The following is a 27,544-nucleotide window of genomic DNA, read 5'->3' as shown; positions in this document are numbered from 1 at the left end:
TAAAGACTTTATTTATTTTGGGGAGAGAGAGAGAAAGAGGAGAGAGCTGAAGCAGGGGGGAGGGGCAGAGGGATAAGCAGACTCCCCGCTGAGCAAGGAGCCCAATCCCAGGACCGATCCCAGGACCCCAAGATCATAACCTGAGCCAAAGGCAGACGCTTAACCAACTGAACCCACCCAGGCGCCCAGCTTTTTTGAAGTATTGACAAACTGATAGAAAATCTTAACGTGTCGGCTCTCATCAGCCCACTGAAAGTTTATTTCTCCATCCCTCTCCTTCCCTCCCTCTGTCCCTCTCTCTCTCTCACGTATTCTGTCTTCCCCTGAGCATTAAGCAATTGAGTACAACTTTGGCAATGGTTTTCACTGGACATGAGGTAAAGGGGATCAGAATATGCCACCCCAAAATATGCTACTTGGTATAAGAATTATTTTGAGCTGAAGGCAACTGAGAAAAAGCAGACACAGAAGAATTCTCTGCCCTCCCCCCACTTGCCTAAAAGTAGGGCATAAATTCCCCTTGTGAAGGAGTTCTGCCCCCATACAAAAAAGAGAACAACTCAATTTCAGATAGAGATGCCACCCAAATGTGTCTGCATAAAGAAACCTTACTAAAATAACCCTTATCTTTGACTTGTTTCCCCATATATTTACCTTCCCACAATTTACTGCCCCTAGAAAACAAAACCTCTCTTTCCTTTGTCTAGTCACTTCTCCACAATGTATCACCCTTTGTTAAAATGGCCCTTAAGGTTCCAAATCTACCCCTTCTTTGGATTTTCACCTCTTTTCTGCATAGCCCCTGTGCAGGTAAACCTGAAAACATCAATTAAATTTGTATGCCTTTTCTTCCTGTTAATCTGATTTTGTGTCAGCTTAATTTGCAGGACCCAGATACAGAACATAAGAGGGTAGAGGAAAGGTTTTTTGCCCCTCCCTTACACAGGTGTGTCACAAAAGCTCACGGCACTAGTCACACTGGAGTCAAGCTGTGTGAATGTTGAAACACAGGAGGGAGGGGACCCCACTATTTCCAGAACTAGTACTGATGGATACTGCCTCCAGCCTATGTTGCTTTATAGTGAAGCTATAAGATGTACCCATCCATGGCCTACCCCCACCTTCTTCCAGACAAAGACTTTGTTATGTATCAAGACTTTGTATTTATTTGCCAAGAATAAAAAGTTTAGTTGCCAAAAAGTTACAAGAAAACAAAAGGTTATTCTACTCTCAAAAAGTGTCTAATAGTCTAATACAGATGCATTAAAAGAGGGGAGTTATACAACACAATTACAAATAATACAACTGTATAAGTTAATAAAGGTGACTGCCCAACAAAAGCCAGTCCAATCTAATGGAATCTTCATAGATTTCTCTGCCCAAAAAGCATAGCTTCCACTTAAAGCTTGTGTTCCCTTCCCAGGTCAAACCAACCACTTCCTAGCTCTGAGACCTTAAGTGGTTTACTTAACCTCACTAAGGCCTACTTCACCCATAAAATGGGGATATTAGGACCCACCTCATAGGGAAGTTAGAGTAATTAAATGAGATGGAGCATATAAAGTGCTTCACACAGTACCTGACACTTACAGCCAAATAAATGTTAATTATTACTCTTATAATCATCATCATCATCATTCTGGAATTTTCAAAATGCTTCCCAAACTTTATTCTGCCACCAGGAATAAATGGAGCATGAAGTTTATGAAGGACACTATCCATATGCATATTTCCAGCCAACCCCATACTCTCACCTTTGACTAATTCATTTATTCAGAGGGAAAAAAATACACAAAAGCTCAGATCATTTTAGATGAAGCCTTTTTTCCTCTCATCAATGTTATATAAGCAGCACATGGGTGACATCTTTGAAGTTTATGATGTTTTTACTGTAGATACAAAAGAACCCAAAATACTGACATTTGCTTCTTCAAAGTCCCATGAATTTATTTTCCTAAGACACATAAAGTATTTAGGCTGCTTTACTTCCACCACCAAAATCAATAAGCCACTTGAAAGAACTGGTCAAGGTCAGACATCAGGCTTCCAACTACAGTGGAGGGTTATCAAACCGGCTTAGAATGAGAGGATTCTAGTCCAAATCTCACTCAATATCCTTTGGCCCATCTTCACAGAATAAAGTCTCAGAATAAAGTCTCCTCTAAAAAAAAGTTTTTGTGAGAACACAAGTTGTCATCTACACTCTGACAAGCTCAGCAAGTTCACCCTAATTGAACTACAAGGCTCGGGAGGGTGGTTGACAAGAACCAGAGAGGCCGCATCCGTCCCGAAGAAGTAGGAGGGTCCCCTGAAGAATGAGCTGAAGACCATGAAACGTGACACTTTTTAGCAGACTGAGCACCTTGGTGGCACATCTAACAATGAGAGGGGAGAGTTTCAATGAGACATAGAGTGGCCAAAAGTGACCCTATAAAAAGACATCAGTAAGCAAGGAAAGGTCAAAATGTGACACGTGATTTTTCAAGCAGAGCGTAGGCAACAGTGTACCCACGGTAGGAAACAAGCCAATCAACAGCAAAACACTTAAAATTGAAACTGAGATACCATTCTGAGGATAATTGTTAGTATTTTCTTTTTTTAATGAAATGGATTTGATGAAGAAAAATGACACCTGAGAGAAAACAGTGATTATCAGTAGATAGGTAGGGATGATATTTATATTTTTATATATTTTTTCTGTATGTATTTTCTAAATTTCCTATAATAAAAAATATACTACGAGGTTTGGAGAAGAAAGGAAGAAAGATGGAAAATATACTACTTTTATTTTTAATTACGAGGTTTTTCCTTACAAAATGGGTAAGATCAGCATCCAACTACAGATACAGGTCAATTTAAGATATTATCTATAGATACCTAAATCTCCCTCATCAGACTCGATACTTTCATGGACGAGACCTTATTTTATTGCGCCTGGGAACCCCAATGTCTACCACAAGGCCTAAAATAATTAGCTGCATATATTAAGAAATGTTTAGCAAATGATTTTTGGATGTGGCTACAAACCCAAAGTCTGGTATAACCTCAGGAAGGTGCAAAAGCAAACAGTCTTTTTATGGGATATACGCCAATCATCCCAATAGATACATTACCCACATTATAGCTTAATGTCCCTTGCTACTCAAATTTTCCATTAAGTCCTTTGTCCTCCCTCACCTAGCTCCCTTCCCTTCAGCACTCCTATGGAATTGAACGATGCTGTTTTGCCAGGGTCTCGCTCTGCACGAAGCTATAGGGACCACCACTATGATGTCCCGCTTGTCTTTCTTACAGAGATGTGCAGTCCACTCCAACACTTTGAGAGAACCCATGGGAAGTTTATTTCAGATCTCAGTGCCATTAAAATAACTCTTCTCTGAGAAAGTAACACATTTTATTTTTATGAACAGTAGGAATCTTATAATTGATCTTTTTTACCTTTATGCTGGAAGCTGAGAGCCAAATCTATAGCCACCCTTTAGAAACTTTGGCGGACCTTAGGACACGCGTGTCCTTTCCTCTGGTTTCCTCTTATTCTTATTCTTCCCTCCCTCTGTATGGCTCTTTCCCTTCCTTCCCTTTCCTTCTTTCCTTCCTTCCTTCCTTAACTGTCATCTGGGATGAGGCCCTATATAAACAAACCAAGAAACCAAAAATTAAATACAACCCGCTACCCCCAATTCCAAGCTGCTTCAGACATTTTTCACCCATGAATCTTGCCTGCAGGACAAGAAAGTAAAGCTCACTCCCCTCACTGCTACCAACCAGGGGGTGACCTTTATGTGCATCTGTGAGTGGAAGATCTGACTGAGGACAAGAGGCACTTTCCTTTCCACTTCCACCCCCCAGCTCTAAAATACACAAGACCACGCACGTGAATGGTGCACGGTGATGTAAGGCAGAATAGCATTATGAGGAGGAACGCAGATTCTTAAATCAGACTACCTGGGTGCTACTCCTACCTGCTCCTCCCTACCTTTCTGTGCCTTGCCTTAATTTCCCAGCCCGTGCAATGGGAACAATAATGGTACTGACCTCACAGGGTTGTTGCGAGGAGCAAATGAGTTAATACATGTAAAGTGATTACATCAGTGCCCGGCACACAGTAAATGTGGACCAGTACTATAATAGGACAGTTTTGTTTTCAATTAAGCCAGGCCACCCAATGTTTCAAGTCGGATTGAAAGTAATACTTCTCATTGTAAATTCATAAACTAATAAACCGATTTCTATGGTGACCTTGAGTTTGGATCTCATTTATAAATCAGTGTGGAGTCAAAGCTGTCCCTAAAATGGCAGATATTTTCAACCCTTTGCTTTCTGATTTGCTGAAGAGAAGGAGAAAGCAGTGTCCAACCACGAAAATGGTTTCTGGGAGCGTATCCCCAACTAGTAACAGTATGATCCTTCAACCAAACTGGTACATACATGAGTACTCATGTACACACTTGCACACCACAGTCAATGTCCCTCCAGCTACAGCAGAGACATCACTTAAAGTCTCGAGAGATGAAAAACCTCTTGAATAACTAACTTCTCAGGACGTTCTTTAAAATAAAGTACTTTGTTTAGCCAGCAAAGAACAACTCTGTTTTGTTGGATGCTTGAGATCTGATTTACATCTGAATTTAGAAAGCTGCTACCTCCTACACGTGCACTTAAAATGCAAACTCTTCATCAGATTCCACTTATAAAAAAGCACAGAACCCAATACTAGCCACACCCCATCTTTGCTCACAGCAAAACCAACTTCCCAGCAACTTCCTTCACACCCAGCCCACCAAAAAAATGTAAGTCCTCAGTGAATGACTGTCATATATATGTACATAATTTTCATATAAAATGATCTGAAACCACCACTGTATGATGGCAAAGAAAGAAAACTAGATAATCATGAAAGGTGTAGCGCCTGCAACCAAGGTTACTTCGAAATTTGATGTAAATGGATACATTTCTGCTCGTGCTATACTGAAGTTACAGGAGATTGGAAGAAAACGCCCCAGAGTGTATCAAAACCATTTATCTTCCACTTCCTACGTTTCCCGTAATTACTCACCAATGAATGCACGAGTTTGTTACAGTACTGAATTGAAATACGTCAGTCCCTTTTACATTCTCGTGTCTCCCAATCACAGAAAATATGCTAAGAATAGAATCAAAAATGAACAGACTATCGGCCAAGAACAGCGCTTTGAGGGATTTAGTAATCCAGTTTAACACGGCAAAATCACTGGGGAAGCAGAAGCAAAGGACTTGTACTGAATGATAAAGTGACACTCCCGAAGAGCAAGAGCCGAGATTACTCTGCCGCAGCCTAAATTTTTCTCGCCGCGAGCCCGCGTACAGTTTTCCCAAATCCTTTTCCCAAGATCCCGAGGGCAATTTCAAACGCGGCTCCTCTCCAAAGTCCCACAGGAGACTCGCTCACCCACCCCACCCTGCAAACAGCGCACTTCCCGTTCGCTCTGGCCGGTCAAGAACTCGAACTTGACACTGACACACACGGGAAAAAAAAAAGAGGAAGTGGCCAAAAGACCATTTCAAAGCATATATCTATTTTCCCCCCTAAGGGGATCAGTGTCCCTGTCTTCCAGTCAAGCTTCAATGGGACGTAGCTATCACATCCACTAGAACGTTGCAGCGAATGACAATATTGCAAAATCGAGGGCGACTCCCCTTTAAAATAAAAAATCCTCGAAATCCTCTTGCTATCCAAAACGATCCCTCCCTGCAGCGAACCAACAAAGCGACCCATCCTGGCGGGTCGGCTCCCGAAAGCGAAGCTCCAGGCCGGGTACGTGCGTGGTCAGCCCTGCCAAGTGGCAGAGGAAGCGCAGGGCACCAAGGCGGCCAGAGGAACCCTGCGAGCGCCTCCCTTACCTGGTTTGACCGGTTTGGGTGGCGGCTTCGACATCGCGCTTCCTGGAGCGGCTGAGCCTCAAGACCACGCACGAAAAGCCGACCGAACGCCCCGCCAGCCGGCACTCCCGGGACCCCAAAGTTTCTTTTTGTCGGGTTCGCAGCGGTGCGCCTTCAAGGACCTGCGCCCACCCTTGGCCGTCGGACGAGCGGACGCAGGCAGACCGGCTCGGCGCAAAGCCCCGCCCCGCCGCGCGGCCGCCCGAGCCTCCCGAGCGCGCGGCCGGGCGACGAGGAAGTGGCCGCCGTCTCGCCGAGCGCTAATTGGCTCCCGGGCTGGCCGCTTCGGAGCGGCGGGAGCGCGGGCGGCGCGCACGGCGGCGCGCGCGGCGGCGGCGGCGGAACCAGCCGGGGCTGAGGGAGGGCGCCGCAGGCTTGCGCCGGGGCGGACCCGGCCGCGCGCGCCCCCGACGAGAAAGGGCCGGACCCCGCGAGGGCGCGCGCGCGGGGCCACGGTCGCCGGAGTCCCGCCCCGCCTCGCCTCGCCCCGCCCCTCCCCGGGGTTGGAGCTCGCTCCGCGTCCCGCCCGGGTGGGACGGATCCCTAGGTTGGCGTCCTCTACCTGGGCCGCCTCCGACCCGTTGGGGGCGCGGAGGCAGGGGCTGTGAGCCTCTAGGCTAGCAAGCTTCGGGGGTTGCGGCGGGTCAGCGACAGGCGCACGTTCGGCCCGCGCTTCTTGCCGCTTTGCTTGGGAGGGCTCGAACTGGCGCCCCGGTGAGTACCTGCGCGACCCGGCCGCGCTGCGCAGCCTCGCGGAGGCCTGGAGGTGCTCCCGATGTGTGGCTGCGCTGGAGCCTGAACCAGATTGCGTCTTGCAAGCCTTGTGGGCACTCGTACCACCCTAAGCGGGCTGATAGATGGCCTGCCAAGGAGTGTGTGTACGGCGCGGCGTGGTGCTTTTAACGCCCCGTAATGATCCTTAAAATGGGAGACTCCCTCCAAGAGATGGTACGGGCTGTGGAGAGAAGTCACCAGGGTTGGGGTCAGGTCTTGATCCGTACGGGAGGAGGCAAGGTTTCCTTCCACCCGTATTAGGGTGGACTAACTCAACGACCCGCCTGCCCACTGTTAATTGAATGAACGGCCTGCTAACTGAGGACGGCTTTTACCATTTTAAATGGTTGAAAAGATACCAAAAGATTTTTGTGGCACGTGGAAATGCTAAGAAATTCCAATTTCGGGGTCCATAAAGTTTTGCTCGAGCACAGCCACGCTCGTTTGCTTATGGACTGCCTGTGGCCGCTTTTCTCTTCACAGCAGAGCTGAGCTGCTGCCCTCAAAGCCTAAAACGTTGACTATCTGGCATTTCACAGAAAAATGCCGACCCCCCGACCTAGCAGATTGACTCTCCAAGGCGAGGCGAGGGCGGGAGCAAACAAGAAATGCAGCGTGCATTCAGTTCGAAATAGCACCGTGTTATAGACCAACTGTATGTTTGAGGGAAGAAACGTTGAAAAAAAACTTTGCGTGAGAGTCTGTCTAAAATGAAGCTTGAAAGTTTTTGTTAGGGGTCAGTGAAAGATAAAAGTGATTCCACGGGAAAGGGGCATGGGTTGAGGTATTCAGAAATTCTAACCGTGGGAGATTTCTGTTTACTACAAGAGAGCAAAGTTTAAACAATAGTAGGAAAAGACTTCCCTGGTGTGTGGAAGAAGATAATCAAAATATCTGTTGAATAAAGCAAATGAGTGAGAAGTCCTGAAACATTTCACTGGTGTAAAAATACCAGACTGCTCTTTAAAGCACAACAATTCGTTAGCATGTTGTCATCCATTTGTATTAAGGAAGTTGCTGTCTTCCTTATACTCTGCTGATTTCTGCACATACCACCTCTGACTATTTTAGTTTAGAGTCCAAAATGTACCGTTTAGTAGTGGAATCCATATAATAAGCACATACAAGTAATGAAAAAAGGACTCGACAACCTATCTTACTTAGGGTAAAAAAAGAAATTAAAATGTTCATTTTGGGGTTTGCCCTTGACGATCTTAGTTCTCCTCCCCCTATGCAAATGGAATGCTTGGCACTTATTGGGAGAATAAAGTACATAAATATCCCACAAGATTGGCGGTGGTATATATTCCAAGTAATCAGACGCCCCGGATTGATGAGACTACAAAGTCCAAATGGTTGTCTCTCTGGAGACATCCAGTGATTGAGTTTGTAGTTGATCAAGCTTGTCTTTGCCTCATGGAGTCTGGCAACTCTTGGTTGCAAGTTTTTTAAGTGTGATTTTAAAATAGTTCTCTAAGAGGGCAACAGGAGATGTAATAGCACAAAGTGGTGTGGAGGTAGACAATTCCAGTCCCGAATTTGGAGTTCACCTGGTGCTGCCCTGTGCATCCAACGAGGTTTTTGAAATAAATGACTTCTGGGATTGCTAGGCCCACCCTCACCCCAGCACCTGTCTTGCTTCGGCTTCTCCCAGTTCCCCACCCCTCGCACCTCATTGCCACCCGTTTAGGGCTAAGGGACTGTGCCCGACATTTACCCAAACACTGTCTTGGGTAATAGCTCTGTTAGCTGACTAATATAGAACTGAGGGTTCCTGTTTCGGTAAAAACTTGCATTTGCCTGGGAATTCCCTCCTGAACCCAAGCAATTTTATAAGTAGGTCCTTGACTGTCTCTCACTCTTCATTTCGGAATTGCTAGTTTCCACCCAAATAACCCCCTCAAGCGTCTTTCCAGTGCCACAACCACACTCGTTACTTGCATGCTATGTAATTGAAACAATATCCTCCCCGTGTGCACAGATGTGGCATGAAGCAGGGGGACCCTTAGTCCTTGCCATTCAGTGTGCTCAACTATTAATAATACATCAATAAAAATGGCATCCATTATACATGAGAGCCTCACAATTAAGCCAGCACATGTGCAGCATCCTTTCTTTGCTCTTGGTAATAAAGTGCTTTTTAACAGGCTGGAAAGAAGAAAGAAATTAACTTGCTAGGACTCAGGTCAGGGATAGGAACTGGGAGGGCCTCTGGGGGTCTGCAGCTCAGGAGCTACTCACCCCAGCGGCCCAGCTTAGGTCCCTGATCACCCAACCAGAGCAGTCTGGAATAAAGAGCAGCGTTAGGTCAGGCAACCCTCAGGAACCACTGTTCTGAGGTTCCCTCCAGCTGAGCCTCACCTTTTCCCATAAAGAGGTGCAAATGGTTCATTAGAATATCCATAGGACTGCTTTACTGAACTTCTGGGGGCCCTGTGTGAAACTGCCCCCCACCCCCCCCCCCCCCCCCCCCCCAGATCCGGGGTCAGCAAACAATGGCCTGTGGCTAAAACCTGGCCCTCACCCTGAACGTTTGCAGTCACTTTTCTGATTGAGAACACCAACCCTGAAATCCAGTAAGAGAAATATTATCCCAGTAAGAAAAGAATTCCATTCTTCTCATTAGTAGACGGCTATTACAACAACAACAACAACAACAACAAAATTGTACTCAATTGTAATGTTTTGACTTTCCTCAAGAACATTGTGGAAATTTTGTTTTCTCTCTTGTTACATAAGTACCTACATAATAACTTTCAGTTTGCCTCTGGGCCCACGAAACCTCAAATATTTACTACCTGGCCCTTTTCGGAAAAAGTTTGTCTACGCTGGCCCAGGACTTAGGTTTTTGAGTGAGGAAATAGCACCCTTAAGAGGAATTAACTTCCTTTTGCCTCTGGCTGGCAGTGATGTTTTCCCCATTTCAGGAGGAGAGAGAGGCAAGCTCTGTGGGGTTCCCTGGCATTGGAGAAATAAGTGGATCATCTCCAGGTGATCGTATCTTGAAACTCTTTTGAGTTTCAGAGTTGAGACTCTGTAGTGTGTGTTCTCTGAGACTTTGGCCTATTGAGCACATACCTGCTGTTGGATTTAGCCATGGAGTCTAGCAGAGAGAAGCTGGTACCTTGTAAAGCCCTTCTACTGAGCGTGGCTAATCCAGGAGTAGGAGATGCCCCAGAGATCATGGTCATCTTTCCCCCTCAGCTGGCTCTCCTAACTTAGGACTCTTTCTTCTAGTCTTTTTGTCTTGCTCTAGACATCTCAGTGATAAGCATTCGATTTGTTTTGTTCTGTTTTTTTAATTTTAGGAAATTTTAGGAAGACGTGATTTTCAAAGCTAATTATGAAAACATTTGTCATTGGAATCAGTGGGTGAGTAATTTTGCTACAAAAAGCTGGTGGAGATACTGAGGCTGGCCAAAGGGTGTTTTCCTGTGGATGTGGTGGGGGATGGAGGGGTCAGGATTCCTGAGTCCTGAGGAAGAGAGCAGCCCACTGGCAAATATAAAGCAGGGGAGGGAGTGCTAGCGACATAAATGGCAACAGGAGATGGGAGAGTCTCCTCTAAACGGAGAAACAGGGCCCTCAGTAAGCAAAACCTGCCTGCCTTACCATTTCTTTCCCAGAGTTGACACCAGACACCTTTTATCCTTATTATCCTGATGTCCTGATTGCCCCGGCATAATTATTAGCTGCGTGCCCCTCTCCCTCTCAAAAGTGTCCTAAATTATAGGGTCACCCTCCCCATGGTACCGGAGGTATGCATGCAAATAAGAAACCAACAACAGCTCCAAAGGATTGTTGTTTTGCTACTTTGTTGTGTTCATCTTTCTTCTGAGTACATTCACACTAGGTGTGGTCCAATGAATGAAATATTTGAGACTGTTAAAATTAAACGTTTGTAACTTGGGGGAGATCACTGTATTGTTGTATTATGTTACTATAGCAAGTAATTAGAGGTAAAAGGGAATGAATCCAGTGTCAGAACTCTGCCTCGTCTTGCTCCCATCTAACCAGAACCAAAGTTCTGTTTTTCTCTGCATTGCTTTTCTTTTTCTTTTTTTTTTTTTTTAAAGATTTTATTTATTTATTTGACAGAGAGAGACACAGTGAGAGAGGGAACACAAGCAGGGGGAGTGGGAGAGGGAGAAGCAGGCTTCCCGCTGAGCAGGGAGCCCGATGCGGGGCTCGATCCCAGGACCTGAGCGGAAGGCAGACGCTTAACGACTGAGCCACCCAGGCGCCCTCTGCATTGCTTTTCTTGGACATGCTTTCCCTTCTGCACTCACTGCCACCCTTCTAAATCAGGCCCTCATTCCCTAATTCCATCCTCCCCCTCTTAACCTTTCCTAGGTACCTCTCCACTTGAATCTTCTTGCAGAAATGTTTATTCTCTCACCTAGTGAACAATATGCAGTGGGTACCAGTTATCTAGAACAAAATTGAATATCCAAGTATATGAAGACCATCCATAAATAGTAAAAGAAATGTATTAGCTTCAGGGCCATGTAGGCTGCAGGGAAGGTTTGATGGAGCTCAGCGGTATCACCAAACACTCCATGTCTTTCCATCTCTTCTTTGTGTCTTCCTCCATTTGGATTCATCCTAGAGTTGACTGTGCTTTTTGGGCACAAGGGGATACCAGCGGGTTCTGGGCCCTGTTCTGGAGCTGACAGTGGGGTCAGTCCAAACCAGACCTCAGAAACAAGGGTAGAACCTGGGGAGGCAGCTACCACGTCTACTCTAGCATCCAAACCAACTTTCATTCTGCATATGTAGGAATAACATTCCCTTCTTCTCCATGTTCCAGGTGTAGAAACCTGCCTCCTACTTTCTTGCCCCTGTGCGTGAGGTGCTAACCACACCTCCCTAAGAAAGCCTCCCCTTCACTGTCTCTTCCTCGGCGAGGGCCAGGATTTCATTTTAGTGCTGCTTCTGGGAAGCACCTACCACACTCAGCCACAGTGACCTCTGTTCCTGCCTTTCTTCCTTCCTCCAGACTCAGTGTTGTATCTTCCTTGTATACTTACCCCTTGCTACACTATGAAATGATCATTCAGTTAAGAAGTCAAGGAATAGCAGGGGTTCCAAAGGATTCCAGGGTCATTCAAGATCCTCCTAAAAAATGGAATGCATGTGTGAAGATGTTCATTTTTCTGGGGAAGAGGCATATAATCTTTATCAGATTCTCACAGTATTCTGTGATGTTAAAATATATAAGTTTCATGGGCTTTGAGAAAAAAAAAAAAAAGATCCATGGGCTTTGGAGTTAGACTTTGTATCCCATCCTCATTACTTGCTAGTTGTTACCTTGGGCAAGTTTTATGAGTATAGAGTCTTTCAATCCTTAGTTTCCTCAACTATAAAATAATATTAATATCTACCTGCTACAGAATGGATTTGCCTCTTAAGTGCCTGCAGACAGCCTTTTTAACTTCTCCTCAGCCCCCTGTCCTATTCCAAATACACTCACCCTTCCTGTCTCTTGGCACGTAAAAAAACAAACGGACCAGGACTTGTGCATTTGTTCCAGGTGTTGTGAACAAAGAAGGAAGTGGCCCCAAGTAGTTACTCATTTTCCTTCCCCATATCCTAAGATAAAGCATGCACCTGTCTGGGCACCTTTGCCCTGAGGTTGGAGGGCACATGAGGGTGGTCATGAGCTTGGTGGTGCATGGTGGTTATGAGCATGCTGAAAGAGAAGAGTTAGTCTTAAGGTGTCACCTGACCAGGATTCCAAGTATAGATCGTAGGCTTGAACTTGTGCCACTCTGACTTGTTAAATTCTCGTTAAACCCCTCTCCCATCTCTCTGACCTGTACGACCTTCCGTCTGGTCTGTCTCCTCCAAGTCAATGACACTGGACTGCTTGCTTCTCATTGTCTCCAGCTAAGTCAGTGAGACAGTTGGTTTGACTGTATCATCTGCAAGAGGTAAGTCTAGAAAATGACACATTTTCTGGCCAGGTTGCTCAAAAAGTTAGCCCTGTTTACTCTCTCTTTTAAACCAAAGTTCAGTATCTGAACAATGGAAACTCAGTATGGATTACAGACATTCTTGTTAAAAGGGAGAAATTTTATACCAGTATTTTCTCAAGACAAAGGGTAATACCCACCCACTTCCCTGTTTTCGTAAAAAAAAACAAAAAAAGATTTATTTATTTGAGGGGGCAAGGAAGAGAGAGAGAGCTTGAGCAGGGGGAGGGGCAAAAGGAGAGGGAGAAGGAGGAAGCGGACTCCCCACTGAGTTGACATGCCTGCTGGATCCCAGGACCCTAAGATCAGGACTTGAGCCAAAATCAAGAGTCAGACGCTAAACTGACTGAGTCACCCAGGCACTTCTGTCTTTTCAAGGAGATCGCCCATATCCTATCCAATTGTGTATTCTAAATTTAAATGAAAAAAACTTTACGGGGCGCCTGGGTGACTCAGTCAGTTAAGTGGCTACCTTCAGCTCAGGTCATGATCTCAGGGTCCTGGGATTGAAGGCTGCATCAGGCTCCCTACTTAGCGGGGAACCTTCTTCGCCCTCTTCCTCTGCCCTTACCCCCACCTTGTGCTCACTCTCTCTCTCTCTCAAATATATAAATAAAATCTTTAAAAAAATTAATGAAAAAAAGTTTTGAATCAAGTTCCTTGTACTTTGTAGGTATAAGGTATTTAGGTAATAACTGAATTACAGCCAGTAAACAATTTTGATGAATGAATATTAGTTTCTTTTCTAGATTATAAATACATTGCAATGTATCATCTGGGATTAAGTACACGTTCCTGCATATAAATGTGCAGTTAAGAGTTTTTTTGTGCCGTGAACATTCAGTGGTATGATGAAGTCTTGATTTAGAGTAATGGTTTTATTTTATTTTTTTAAGATTTTATTTATTTATTTGACAGAGAGAGACACAGTGACAGCAGGAACACAAGCAGGGGGAGTGGGAGAGGGAGAAGCAGGCTTCCTGCTGAGCAGGGAGCCCGATGCGGGGCTTGATCCCAGGACCCTGGGATCGTGACCTGAGCCGAAAGCAGACGCTTAACCAACTGAGCCACCCAGGCGCCCCTAGAGTAATGGTTTTAAATGCATAAAATAAAATACAGGAATATAAAGGAAACCAGTTATGTTGAAATATAGTTATAAAACTATTTTAAAAAACAGATTGTTGCTTTGTGATATATACATGGTTAACTTATTAAATAACAGTGTCCAGGGGTGGGTCTAAAAACTGCCATCAATTTGAAATAATAATGAATATCGATCATGCTCCAAGATACCTGCCCCCCTTGCACCATGATATGAAAATATCTATGATTTCTAGTGGTGACAAAGCCATGGGTACTGTTAATACTACTGCTGTTTTTTACTTATAATGAAAGGAAAGGCTAAAATTCTGTTAGAATGTAATAAAAATAAAGATGTAATTTCTTTCCCATTCAAGTTGGCAAAGTCCACAAATGTGTCCCCAGACCCTCTGAGGCAGCAGCCCCAGGTTAAAAAAAGCTCTGCAGACCCGCCTCTCAGGTGTTATGGGTGGTGCTAGATGCTGGAAAACTAGGTACCAGGGGATCCCCGTTCTCCCCGATGTCACGGGCCAGCCAGGAGGGACAAGTAACTGACTCCCTGTGACAAGCTTCAGTGGGCCTCCCATTTGGCCCAAAGTGGAGCAAGATTAAGGAGAAAGGGAGCACCACAGCGGAGATGTGAATGCGTGGTACGTGGGTTGTCATAAGCCAGTCCTCCATTTTTCTCCACGGCACACTGAAACAAAATCACAGTGACCACGTGCAGCTGTAGGGACTTGCACTAAAACGTGCTACTCATATTCTCAGTGTTGCACGCGAGCCTTGGGAATGGTTCAGTATAGACGAAACATTCTTTTGCTTCCCACACAGTAGCTGGAATTTTAAGACTTCGTATTACCCAGTTTACTTGCCCGGTACTTAGTGACCTTTCTCCTCCATCCTTTCCAGTTTATTTCTCCTCATCTGTTACAGTAAGTAGATCTACTTACTTACCAACATATCTATGAGAGAAATAATTTCTTCTTAGGTATTACGTATTGTTTTAAATATCTTTTTTCTAAGATCACTTTAAAATGTTTTAGGGACGCCTGGATGGCTCAGTCAGTTAAGCGTCTGCCTTCAGCTCTGGTCATGATCCCAGGGTCCTGGGATCGAGTCCTGTGTCAGGCTCCCTGCTCAGCGGGCAGCCTGCTTCTCCCTCTGGCCTGGGGCTCCCCCTGCTTATGCATGCGTGTGCGCTCTCTCTCTCTCTGACAAATAAAATCTTTTTAAAAAATAAAAAAATAAAAATAAATAAAATGTTTTACATTAAATGTATCTTCCTTCTTGGTATGCTCAATTTTTTTTCTTTTCCTTTTTCTGTTCAGTGTGACAAATGGCGGGAAGACAACACTGGCTAAGAATTTGCAGAAACACCTCCCAAACTGCAGTGTCATATCTCAGGATGATTTCTTTAAGGTATCTGTAAAAACATCTTAGATAATTCATTTAACACAACAAAGTTCTAGTAGCAAAGTTAATGAAATTACATCCAAAAAGCCTTTGCTGAGTGATAGAGTTTTTGTAGACACGGTAGGCTCCATGCAGTAATGTCCCTTATCCACTAGATGGCATTACTTATTGGTACGGCTCTGATTTTATTTATTCTCCACATCCAAAGCGTTTAGTAAAAGTTTATCGCCTCTTCACTCTATAGTTGTATTACTTCTGCACTGCACAGTTTTGATGGGTGCTTTGTTCTTTTTACCAGCCAGAGTCTGAGATAGAGACAGATACAAATGGATTTCTGCAGTATGACGGTAAGTAGATGAGTCTGTGACACATTCGCTAATGTTCATTTTCTTTTTCAAACCCGAATACCTTTTCTGTCTATGAAGACAGTCTCAAAAATGTGCTTAAATATATTGCTGTACTTTACACATACTTTTGTAAAGGTTTCTGCTTTATGTCCAACTATTTAAATAAATGAAACCTTTTCCCCAGTTTTATATTTAAGACTGAAAACATTGGAACAATAGATTTTTCTTCTAAAGCTAAAGCAAGGTAGGTTTGCTGGTACTCCACTCATCCCTGCCTGGGGCACACATAACTAAGCATACTTCCCTCACCCCCTTCCTGCAATCTCGCCTGAAGCAAACCCTATGCTCATCCTCTGGGCTTACCTTCCCAGTGACCAAGGTGCACTGGACAGCTTGTTTCTTCTTTCCACTGCTCATAAAGGTTAGTGAGTATTTTTGAGATGGTTTCACCTTGCTCCCTTGCCCAATCTAACACTGAAGCCAAAGGATTATAAAGTCCATCACAAAATAATTTATTTTCCTATAGAGAATATCATGCTAATAAACTATATTTAATGGTCTTATCAACTTTTTTGATGAACAAGATGATCACTGAGTGCTTATGCAAACTGGCAACAGAAACAGCTCTCTTAAAAAGCCATGAACTGCGTTCTTTATTTTTAACTTTGACGACCTTAGAGGAAAAATGTTGTGTAATCAGTTCTTACAGACACTTGATAGTTTTAAGAGAAGCAAAATCCTTGAGTCATTGCCTGTTCTTGTGTCTTGAGCTCCAGCCAGAATATTTTTTTTCTTTTCATCCCCTCCTCTGATGGTTAGTGAGGAAGATTCTTAGAAAATAAGCGTTAAACAAGGAAAAATCATTTTCAACAATTGACAAAGAATTATTCCTAGTTCAAATGAGTTCTTGTAAGCTGATAAGAAAAACACTAATATTCCAATTGAAAAATGTCCAAGGATATAAATAAGCTATTCATAGAAGCAAAAAGTTATTTGATTAATAAATAAACAGTAAAAAGTCAACCTCAGAAGTAGTCAAAGAGTTGTAAATTACTTTTTTTTCTCACCGAGTAAACAGATTTTTAAAGCAATAATTATCTAATAATGGCACAGTTATCTAATTATCTAATGATGACTCAATAAAGCAAGAACTCTTTTAGATGGGAATATTAATTGACATAACCCTTCTGGAAGAGAGATTGAGCATATGTCCCAAAGACCTTAAAATATTCATGCCATGGGTCAAGTGTCCCACTTCCAGGAATCTAAGGAAAAAATCTGAAATTTTTAGGTAAGTGTACAAATTTAAAGTAAATCAAGGTATGCCGAGATCTTTACAACCACCAAAAGAAAAGTTTAAAGATGTATAGCTATCAAGTCTATGAATAGATGGAATCATTAAAATGTAGTTGATAAAGTAAGTCAGAAGTAAAAAATAGAGAACTTAAAGAAGTCAAAAGATGATAGGAAAATAGAAAATGAGAGTAAAATGATAGATTTAAGCCAAATATATCAGTAGCTATATTAAGTTAAACGAACTAAAATACTCCAAAGATTGTCAAGCTTGTTTTTGAAAAAGAAAGAAAGAAAAGCCCAAGTATAAGCACCTTACAAGACATATATTTAAATATTAGGACAAAGAAGAGTAGACAAGGCTAGAAAAAGATCTGCCATGTGAACACCTACTGAAAAAATCTGGTATAACTACTAATATCAGACAAAGTAAACCCAAAGAGTATCCCTAGAGATACTATTACTAGAGATAGATAGAGATAAATGGGTCAATTCAACAGGAAGATAATCTAAAATTTGTATGTACCTAATAACATAACCTCACAATACATTAAGCAAAAACTGACAAAACTAAATAGGGAAATACACAAATCTATCATTATTGTGGGAGATTATTAGTACAAGCTCTTCAATAACTAATGGAAAAAGCAGACAAAAGTTATAAGGGTATAACAGATTTGAGCAACACAATTAACAAACTTAACCAAACTAACATATATAGAACATGTGGCCAATCACAGCAGAATACACATTTTTGTTTTCTTAATACAGGAACATTAACTAAAATGGAAGACATATGCAAGGGCATGGAGCAAGTCCTAGTACATTTCAGTAGATTGAAGTAATATAGAGATATCCTCTAATGACAGAGAACTGAATTAGAAATCAGTGACAAAAGAGTAAGTAGAAAATTCCTAAGTGTTTGGAAATTAATCAGTATCCTTTTTTTTCCAGAAAAATTTAAACATATACAAAAGTAGACAGAAAAGTATAATGAACTCTCATGAATTGATCATCCAGCTTTTAAAATGATGCACTCTTGACCAATTTATATTTCATCTATGCCCTCACCCACTTTCTCCTTCTGTATTTTTTGAAGTAAATGCCATATGTCATCACCTTTCATCTGAAGCAAAGCACTTCTGTAAATCCTGTGGGTTAAAGAATAAATCCCAGTGAAAATTAGAAGATACTTTAAACTGAACAATAATGAAAATATATTAAAACTGATGGTATTTCTGGTTCCAGAGAAGATGGATTGGCCCCATTCCTTGCTCTTTCTCCCTCTTATGGTTGAAAACCTTGGATGGAGCACAACAAACAAAGGAATACTCAAAGATAAAAAGAAGAGAACAGACTGGCTAGGGCCTTTGGGACTTGAGGAATGACGTAGCTGTGATTCTCTGGGTTTTCTTCTTACCTGTCATATAGCCAGGAAGGGGTGTCTGAGGGGTGTGCAACATGGTATCAAAAATAGGTACAGACAAAAAAGCCCCAAGAAACCCGTACCCTGTAGTCAAAGGACCAGGAAAAGAGTGGCGCACTGAATAGAAAATCATTTTGATAATATCCACCTTACTGTAGCCAAACACAAAAAGAAAAACCATCCTCCCTTCATGGTGTCAGCAGGGCCAGGTGGTGAGCAAGACTTCTGGACCCATGTGGCACCAGCAAGGCAGGGGACCCCACAGGGGTCCCATTAGTAGAATCAGACAGGGAACTGAATTTCCACACCCATCTAGCAGCAGCAACAGAATGAGGCAGTGTGAGGGGGTGCTAGTTGACTCTCCACTTTCCTTACCCAGAGAGCATCAGCTACTGTCAGCAGAATTCAACTGAGACTGAACTTCTAGCAGTGAATCCACAGCAACATTCCACTTGCCTCCTTCTGCTCCCATGGCAAACTCCCCTTCCATGTAGGTAACGTTCAGCAGGGGGATGACCATCCACCCCCTCTTGGAGCTGCATACTACACCTAAGCAGGGTAACTGCCTATAAAAAAAGAAGATTAAGTGGGATCCAGAGCCTCACAATGTGATACCCAAACTTTCTAGGACAAGACTAAAAGTCACTTGTCATATCAAGAACTAGGTAACTCTCAACTTGAGTGAGAAAAGACAATGAACAGACACCAACTCCGTATAACAGAGATGTTGGAATTATCTGACAAGGATTGTAAAGCAGCATTCATAAAAAGGCTTCAATGAGTGATTATGAACATTGTTGAATCTAGTAAAAAGTTAGAAAACCTCAGTAAAATAGAAGATGTAAAAAAGAACCAAATAGAAATGTTTTAATTGACAACATACAGTAACTGAAATCTTAAAACTCAGCAGCAGGATAAATATGATAGAGGAAAGAATCTGTGAATTTGAGGACAGAACAATAGAAATTACTCTCTGAACAACAGAGAGAAAATAGACTGAAAAGAAGTTAACAGAAATAGGGGCAATAACAAAAACTCTAACATTCATATCATTGGAGTCTCAGAAGGAGAGGAGAAGAAGTGTGGTGCTAAAATAGAAGTAAATGGGGACGCCTGGGTGGCTCAGTCAATTAAGCATCTGCCTTCAGCTGGGGTCATGATCCCAGGGTTCAGGGATGGAGCCCCACGTTGGGCTCCTTGCTCAGTGGGGAGCCTGCTGCTCCCTCTCCCTCTGCTTCTCCCCCTGCTTGTGCTCTCTCTCTCTCAAGTAAATAAAATCTTAAAAAAAAATAAAAATAAAAAAGAAGTAACTGTGTAAAACACTGCAAACTTGGCATAAGACATAAACCTACAAATTCAAGAATCTGACTGATCCCCAAACAGATTAAATAAGACTGACCAAGAAAAAAAAGAGAAGGCACAAATTACAAATACCAAAAACAAAAAAGGTAATACCACTGCAGATCCTACAGGCATTAAAAAAGATAAGAGCATGTTATGAACAACAACTAAATTAGAAAACTTGAATGAAATTGACAATTTCCTAGAAAAATGCAACTTACCAAAACTCACACCAGAACAAAGAGAAAAATCCTAATAGCCCTATGTCTAGTGAGTAAGTTAATCCATAATTTATAAACCTTCCACTAAAAAGCCTCTTTAAGTCCAGATGGCTCAATACAGTAGTTCTGGAGTAGGGCTCAGAAACTATAATTCTGGTAAATTCCCAGGTGATAGTAACACTGCTGGTCTAGGTCCTACACTTTGAGAATCAGTATTTTGGAATAATTTTCTAGAATTATAATTGTAAGCTCAAAAAGTATGAATATTTTAGAGTTTAAAAGGAACATATTCATGTCCTTTATGAAATTTTTAATGATTTTTCTCTTACTTACTTGTAAGAACCCTTTATACATTAGAGATACTAGCTCTTGGGGCACCTGGGTGGCTTAGTTGGTTAAGTGTCTGACTCTTGATTTTAGCTCAGGTCGCGATCTGCAGTCCTGGGATCGAGCCCCATGTAGGGCTCCATGCTCAGTGCTGAGTCGGCTATAGATTCTCTCTCCCTACCCCTCTGCCCTTTCTGCTAGCACTCTCTCGTTCTCTCTCTCAAATAAAATCTTTAAAAAAAAAAAAAAGATAATGTATTTAAGCTCTTGATGAAGTACATTGCAGATATTTCCCCCAATGTGTCATTTATTTTTCAAACTAATTTATAGATATTTTGTCTTTTTTTTAATTAAATAAAGTCCATAGTTTATTCAGATTTCCTTAGGTTTTTTTTTTTTATTTATTTATTTATTTATTTTTGATGTAGTGTTCCATGATTCATTGTTTGCGTATAACACCCAGTGCTCCATTTAGTACGTGCCCTCTTTAATACCCATCACCAGGCTAACCCATCCCCCCACCCTTTCTCCTCTAAAACCCTCAGTTTGTTTCTCAGAGTCCATAGTCTCTCATGGTTCATCTCCCCCTCCGTTTTCCCCCCCCTTCTTTTTTCCCTTCCTGCTATCTTCTTCTTTTTTTTTTCTTTTTTAACATATAATGTATTATTTGTTTCAGAGGTACAGGTCTGTGATTCAACAGTCTTACACAACTCACAGCGCTCATCATAACACATACCCTCCCCAATGTCTATCACCCAGCCCCCATCCCTCCCACCCCCCACCACTCCAGCAACCTTCAGTTTGTTGCCTGAGATTAAGAATTCCTCATATCAGTGAGATCATATGATACATGTCTTTCTCTGATTGACTTATTTCGCTCAGCATAATACCCTCCAGTTCCATCCACGTCCTTGCAAATGGCAAGATTTCATTCCTTTTGATGGCTGCATAATATTCCATCGTATATATATACCACATCTTCTTTATCCATTCATCTGTCAATGGACATCTTGGCTCTTTCCACAGTTTGGCTATTGTGGACATTGCTGCTATAAACGTCAGGGTGCATGTACCCCTTCAGATCCCTACATTTGTATCTTTGGGGTAAATACCCAGTAGTGCAATTGCTGGGTCATAGGGTAGCTCTCTTTTGAACTTTTTGAGGAACCTCCATACTGTTTTCCAGAGTGGCTGCACCAGCTTGCATTCACACCAACAGTGTAGGTGGGTTCCCCTTTCTCCGCATCCTCACCAACATCTGTTGTTTCCTGACTTGTTAATTTTAGCCATTCTCACTGGTGTGAGGTGGTATGTCCTTGAGGTTTTGATTTGGATTTCCCTGATGCCAAGTGATGTTGAGCACTTTTTCATGTGTCTGTTGGCCATTTGGATGTCTTCTTTGGAAAAATGTCTGTACATGTCTTCTGCCCATTTCTTGACTGGATTATTTGTTCTTTGGGTGTTGAGTTTGATAAGTTCTTTATAGATTTTGGATACTAGCCCTTTATCTGATATGTCATTTGCAAATATCTTCTCCCATTCTGTCAGTTGTCTTTTGGTTTTGTTGACTGTTTCTTTTGCTGTGCAAAAGCTTTTTATCTTGATGAAGTCCCAATAGTTCATTTTTGCCCTTGCTTCCCTTGCCTTTGGCGATATTTCTAGGAAGAAGTTGCTGCAGCAGAGGTCGAAGAAGTTGCTGCCTGTGTTCTCCTTTAGGATGTTGATGGACTCCTGTCTCACATTTCGGTCTTTCAACCATTTTGAGTCTGTTTTTCTGTGTGGTGTAAGGAAATGGTCCAGTTTCATTCTTCTGCATGTGGCTGTCCAATTTTCCCAACACCATTTGTTGAAGAGACTGTCTGTTTTCCATTGGACATTCTTTCCTGCTTTGTCGAAGATTAGTTGACCATAGAGTTGAGGGTCCATTTCTGGGCTTTCTATTCTGTTCCATCGATGTATGTGTCTGTTTTTGTGCCAGTACCAGACTGTCTTGATGATAACAGCTTTGTAATAGAGCTTGAAGTCTGGAATTGTGATGCCACCAGCTTTGCTTTTCTTTTTCAACATTCCTCTGGCTATTTGGGGTCTTTTCTGGTTCCGTACAAATTTTAGGATTATTTGTTCCATTTCTTTGAAAAAAGTGGATGGTATTTTGATAGGGATTGCTTTGAATGTGTAGATTGCTCTAGGTAGCATTGACATCTTCACAATATTTGTTCTTCCAATCCATGAGCATGGAACGTTTTTCCATTTCTTTGTGTCTTCCTCAATTTCTTTCCTATTTTATAGTTTTCTGAGTACAGATTCTTTGCCTCTTTGGTTAGATTTATTCCTAGGTATCTTATGGTTTGGGGTGTGATTGTAAATAGGATCGACTCCTTAATTTCTCTTTCTTCTGTCTTGTTGTTGGGGTATAGGAATGCCACTGATTCCTGTGCATTGATTTTATATCCTGCCACTTTACTGAATTCCTGTATGAGTTCTAGCAGTTTTGGGGTGGAGTCTTTTGGGTTTTCCACATAAAGTATCATATCATCTGCAAAGAGTGAGAGTTTGACTTCTTCTTTGCCGATTCAGATGCCTTTTATTTCTTTTTGTTGTCTGATTGCTGAGGCTAGGACTTCTAGTACTATGTTGAATAGCAGTGGTGGTAGTGGACATCCCTGCCATGTTCCTGACCTTAGGGGGAAAGCTCTCAGTTTTTCCCCATTGAGAATGATATTCACTGTGGGTTTTTCATAGATGGCTTTTATGATATTGAGGTATGTACCCTCTATCCCTATACTCTGAAGAGTTTTGATCAAGAAAGGATGCTGTACTTTGTCAAATGCTTTTTCTGCATCTATTGAGAGGGTCATATGGTTCTTGTTCTTTCTTCTTTCAATGTATTGTATCACATTGATTGATTTGCAGATGTTGAACCAACCTTGCAGCCCAGGGTTAAATCCCACTTGGTCGTGGTGAATAATCCTTTTAATGTACTGTTGGATCCTATTGGCTAGTATTTTGGTGAGAATTTTTGCCTCCTTGTTCATCAAGGATATTGGTCTGTAATTCTCCTTTTTGATGGGGTCTTTGTCTGATTTGGGGATCAAGGTAATGGTGGCCTCATAAAACAAGTTTGGAAGTTTTCCTTCCATTTCTATTTTTTGGAACAGTTTCAGAAGAATAGGTATTAATTCTTCTTTAAATGTTTGGTAGAATTCCCCTGGGAAGCCATCTGGCCCTGGGCTTTTGTTTGTTGGGAGATTTTTGATGACTGCTTCAATTTCCTTAGTGGTTATAGGTCTGTTGAGGTTTTCTATTTCTTCCTGGTTCAGTTTTGGTAGTTGATACATCTCTAGGAATGCATCCATTTCTTCCAGATTATCTAATTGGTTGGCATAGAGTTGCTCATAATATGTTCTTATAATTGTTTGTATTTCTTTGGTGTTGGTTGTGATCTCTCCTCTTTCATTCATGATTTTACTTATTTGGGTCCTTTCTCTTTTCTTTTTGATAAGTCTGGCCAGGGGTTTATCAATCTTGTTAATTCTTTCAAAGAACCAGCTCCTAGTTTCGTTGATCTGTTCTACTGTTCTTTTGATTTCTATTTCATTGATTTCTGCTCTGATCTTTATTATTTCTCTTCTCCTGTTGGGTTTAGGCTTTATTTGCTGTTCTTTTTCCAGCTTCTTTAGGTGTAGGGTTAGGGTGTGTATTTGAGACCTTTCTTGTTTCTTGAAAAGCCTTGTATTGCTATATACTTTCCTCTTAGGACCGCCTTTGCTGAATCCCAAGGATTTTGAACAGTTGTGTTTTCATTTTCATTGGTTTCCATAAATTTTTTTAATTCTTCTTTAATTTCCTGGTTAACCCATTCATTCTTTAGTAGGATGCTCTTTAGCCTCCATGTATTTGAGTTCTTTCTGACTTTTCTCTTGTGATTGAGTTCTAGTTTCAAAGCATTGTTGGCGTGAGCCAAGCTACTCATGCTGTTTGACAGAGTCCAAGTATGGGGGACGATCCTGAAAACAGGAGACTCCACAGCTGGCTCTTGCTATTCTCTTTCATTTTGTTTATGGCAATCTTTATAATTGTGGGAATATTTCTGGGGTTTCATGATAAAGTGACTACTCATCTTAGTTACGCCTATCTAAGCAATCATAATGAAACTAATTCCACGAGGCCCCCCAGGCGCCTCAGAAGCGGCAAGATTCTAAGAAAGGAACAGCTCAGGCTGTTCCACAGTTCACTATATTTCCTGCGCTATAGAACAAAATAGCAAGACGGTCACGCTCTGTCTAGCACCTTTCTCTTTGCGTATTGTTTTTTAGTTTTAGCGAAAGTCAATAAGCGGAAATCAATAAAGGTCATGTTAATCATTACAAAGGAAAAATAAAAGAAGGCTATGTCTGTAATCAATAAAATGATCTAAGATTATCTCAATCAATTGTGAAAAAACAATCACATGTTATGAAAGTATGGAAAAACAAAAAAATCCTACATAAATAAAGTTTCTCCAAGGCTGTCAGGAGGAGATGCTTGCAACCTGACCCTGTGTCTATGTCTCCTCATTCGCCGACGCCGTCCTTTCCTACGAGAGACCCACCCCAGCTGGAGCTGGACTCCGGCACATTGTGCTCTGAAAATATGCAGGGAATGATCCCAATCTTTTGGTACCGGTTGAGACCTGATTTGTGACGCAGGATGTGATCTGTTCTGGAGAATGTTCCATGGGCACTAGAGAAGAATGTGTATTCTGTTGCTTTGGAATGGAATGTTCTGAATATGTCTGTGAAGTCCATTTGGTCCAGTGTGTCATTTAAAGTTTTTATTTCCTTGTTGATCTTTTGCTTAGATGATCTGTCCCTTTCAGTGAGGGGGGTGTTAAAGTCCCCCACTATTGTTGTATTGTTGTCGATGTGTTTCTTTGCTTTTGTTATTAATTGGCTTATATAATTGGCCGCTCCCATGTTAGGGGCATAGATATTTACAATTGTTAGATCTTCTTGTTGGATAGACCCTTTAAGTATGATATAGTGCCCTTCCTCATCTCTTATTATAGTCTTTGGTTTAAAATCTAATTTGTCTGATATAAGGATTGCCACCCCAGCTTTCTTTTAGTGTCCATTAGCATGGTAAATGGTTTTCCACCCCCTCACTTTCAATCTGGGGGTGTCTTTGGGTCTAAAATGAGTCTCTTGCAGACAGCATATCGATGGGTCTTGTTTTTTTATCCAATCTGATAGCCTGTGTCTTTTGATTGGGGCATTTAGCCCATTTACATTCAGGTAACTATTGAAAGATAGGAATTTAGTGCCATTGTATTGCCTGCAAGGTGACTGTTACTGTATATTGTCTGTGTTCCTTTCTGGTCTATGTTCCTTTTAGGCTCTCTTTGCTTACAGGACCCCTTTCAATATTTGTTGTAGGGCTGGTTTCGTGTTTGCAAATTCCTTTAGTTTTTGTTTGTCCTGGAAGCTATTTACCTCTCCTTCTATTTTCAATGACAGCCTAGCTGGAGATAGTATTCTTGGCTGCATATTTTTCTCATTTAGTGCTCTGAATATATCATGCCAGTCCTTTCTGGCCTGCCAGGTTTCTGTGGATAGGTCTGTTGCCAGTCTAATGTTTCTACCATTGTAGGTTACAGATCTCTTCTCCCGAGCTGCTTTCAGGATTTTCTCTTTGTGTCTGAGACTTGTAAGTTTTACTATTAGATGTCGGGGTGTTGACCTATTTTTATTGATTTTAAGGGGTTCTCTGTGCCTCCTGGATTTTGATGCCTGTTTCCTTCCCCAAATTAGGGAAGTTCTCTGCTATAATTTGCTCCAATATACCTTTTAACCCTCTCTTTCTTCTTCTTCTGGGATCCCAATTATTCTAATATTGTTTCATCTTATGGTATCACTTATCTCTAGAATTCTGCCCTCATGATCCAGTAGTTTATCTCTTTTTCTCAGCTTCTTTATTTTCCATCATTTGGTCTTCTATATCACTAATTCTCTCTTCTGCCTCATTTATCCTAGCAGTTAGAGCCTCCGTTTTTTATTGTACCTCATTAATAGCCTTTTTGATTTCAACTTGGTTAGATTTTAGTTCTTTTATTTCTCCAGAAAGGTTTTCTCTAATATCTTCCATGCTTTTTTCAAGCTCAGCTAGTATCTTTTTTTTTTTTTAAGATTTTATTTATTTATTTGACAGAGAGAGACACAATGAGAGCGGGAACACAAGCAGGGGGAGCAGGGGAGGGAGAAGCAGGCTTCCCGTGGAGCAGGGAGCCCGATGTGGGGCTCGATCCCAGGACCTTGGGACCATGACCCGAGCTGAAGGCAGACGCTTAACAACTGAGCCACCCAGGCGCCCCCAGCTGGTTTTTTAAAATCGTCCTTCTGAACTCTAATTCCAACATCTTACTAATGTCCGTACTGATTAGGTCCCTGGCAGTTGGTACTGCCTCTTGTTCTTTTTTTTTGAGGTGATTTTTTCCATCTTGTCATTTTGTCCAGAGGAGAATAAATGAATGAGAGAACAAAATGCTAACAGGGTAACAACAACCCCAGAAAAATATACACTGAACAAATCAGAAGAGACCTGAAACCGGGGGAAAAGAAAGGGAAAGGAAGAAAAAAGAAAAAAAAGAAAAAGATAAAAACAAACAAACAAAATAAAACAGAATATGATCAAATATGACCAGGCTGGTGCATAGATCAGTGCTACTCACTAGATTTTGGGCATATGTTGGTCTGTTAGAAGAAAGTGCCTCCCAAAATTTTAAAGAAAGAAAAACTTATATATGTACAAAAGTAAGGGTAAATACAATGAAGGGATGGAATATGACTGTAAAGATGAAAATTATAAAAGATTTTATAAAAGGAATTGGTAAGATAAGAAGACACTAGAGATTTAGGGTATATTTTGGTCCATTAGAAGAAACTGTATCCCAAAATTTTAAAGAGAGAACAACTTATATATATATATACCAAAAATCAGGTTAACTACTATGAAGGGATAGAATATGACTCTTCAAGAAAGTGGTCACTTTTCTGTTCAGAGAGTTGCTGCTATTCTTTTCTTCGATTTCCTGTTAAGTTCGTAGGTATTCAGAATGGTTTGATCCCTATCTAGCTGAATTCCTGGGACCAGATGAAATTTAGGTCTCCTACTCCTCCGCCATTTTGCTCCTCCCCCCAGATTTCCTTAGTTTTAACATTTTTTTTTTCTGTTCCATAATCCCATGTAGGATATCCCATTACATTTATGTAATCACATCTCTTTTTTTTTTATAATGTTTTGTTAATCACCATACATTATATTATTAGTTTTTGATGTAGTGTTCCATGATTCATTGTTTGCATATAACACCCAGTGCTCCATGCAGAACGTGCACTCTTTAATACCCATCACCAGGCTAACCCATCCTCCCACCTCCCTCCCCTCTAGAAC

At 41.8% G+C, this 27,544-nt stretch overlaps 2 protein-coding genes across 5 annotated transcripts in view; one reads left to right on the top strand and one right to left on the bottom strand.

The window, feature by feature from the left end:
- OSTF1 (osteoclast stimulating factor 1) overlaps positions 1 to 6,154 on the bottom strand; it is a 51,056-nt gene extending 44,902 nt beyond the window's left edge. The window contains exon 1 of the mRNA XM_032427529.1: positions 5,881 to 6,154. Within this exon, the coding sequence (XP_032283420.1) occupies positions 5,881 to 5,914 (34 nt within the window). The 5' untranslated portion in view covers positions 5,915 to 6,154. The remainder of the gene's footprint in view (positions 1 to 5,880) is intronic.
- A 247-nt stretch (positions 6,155 to 6,401) lies between these two features.
- NMRK1 (nicotinamide riboside kinase 1) overlaps positions 6,402 to 27,544 on the top strand; it is a 54,560-nt gene continuing 33,417 nt past the window's right edge. For 3 of the 4 annotated variants that reach the window (XR_004302166.1, XR_004302165.1, XM_032427579.1), the window contains exons 1-4: positions 6,402 to 6,633; positions 10,002 to 10,065; positions 15,077 to 15,167; positions 15,460 to 15,508. Coding sequence is in view for 2 of the 4 variants with exons in the window: in XM_032427579.1 (XP_032283470.1) it covers positions 10,037 to 10,065; positions 15,077 to 15,167; positions 15,460 to 15,508 (169 nt within the window). In the remaining 2 variants the exon portion in view is untranslated. The remainder of the gene's footprint in view (positions 6,634 to 10,001; positions 10,066 to 15,076; positions 15,168 to 15,459; positions 15,509 to 27,544) is intronic. The other variant, XM_032427580.1, reaches the window with a different exon arrangement.

This window comes from Phoca vitulina, unplaced genomic scaffold (genome assembly GCF_004348235.1).
Source record: "Phoca vitulina isolate PV1807 unplaced genomic scaffold, GSC_HSeal_1.0 scaffold37, whole genome shotgun sequence".
NCBI lineage: Eukaryota > Metazoa > Chordata > Mammalia > Carnivora > Phocidae > Phoca > Phoca vitulina.
The sequence above is the reverse complement of the archived record's forward strand: the minus strand, read 5'-3'. Positions and strand labels throughout refer to the sequence as shown.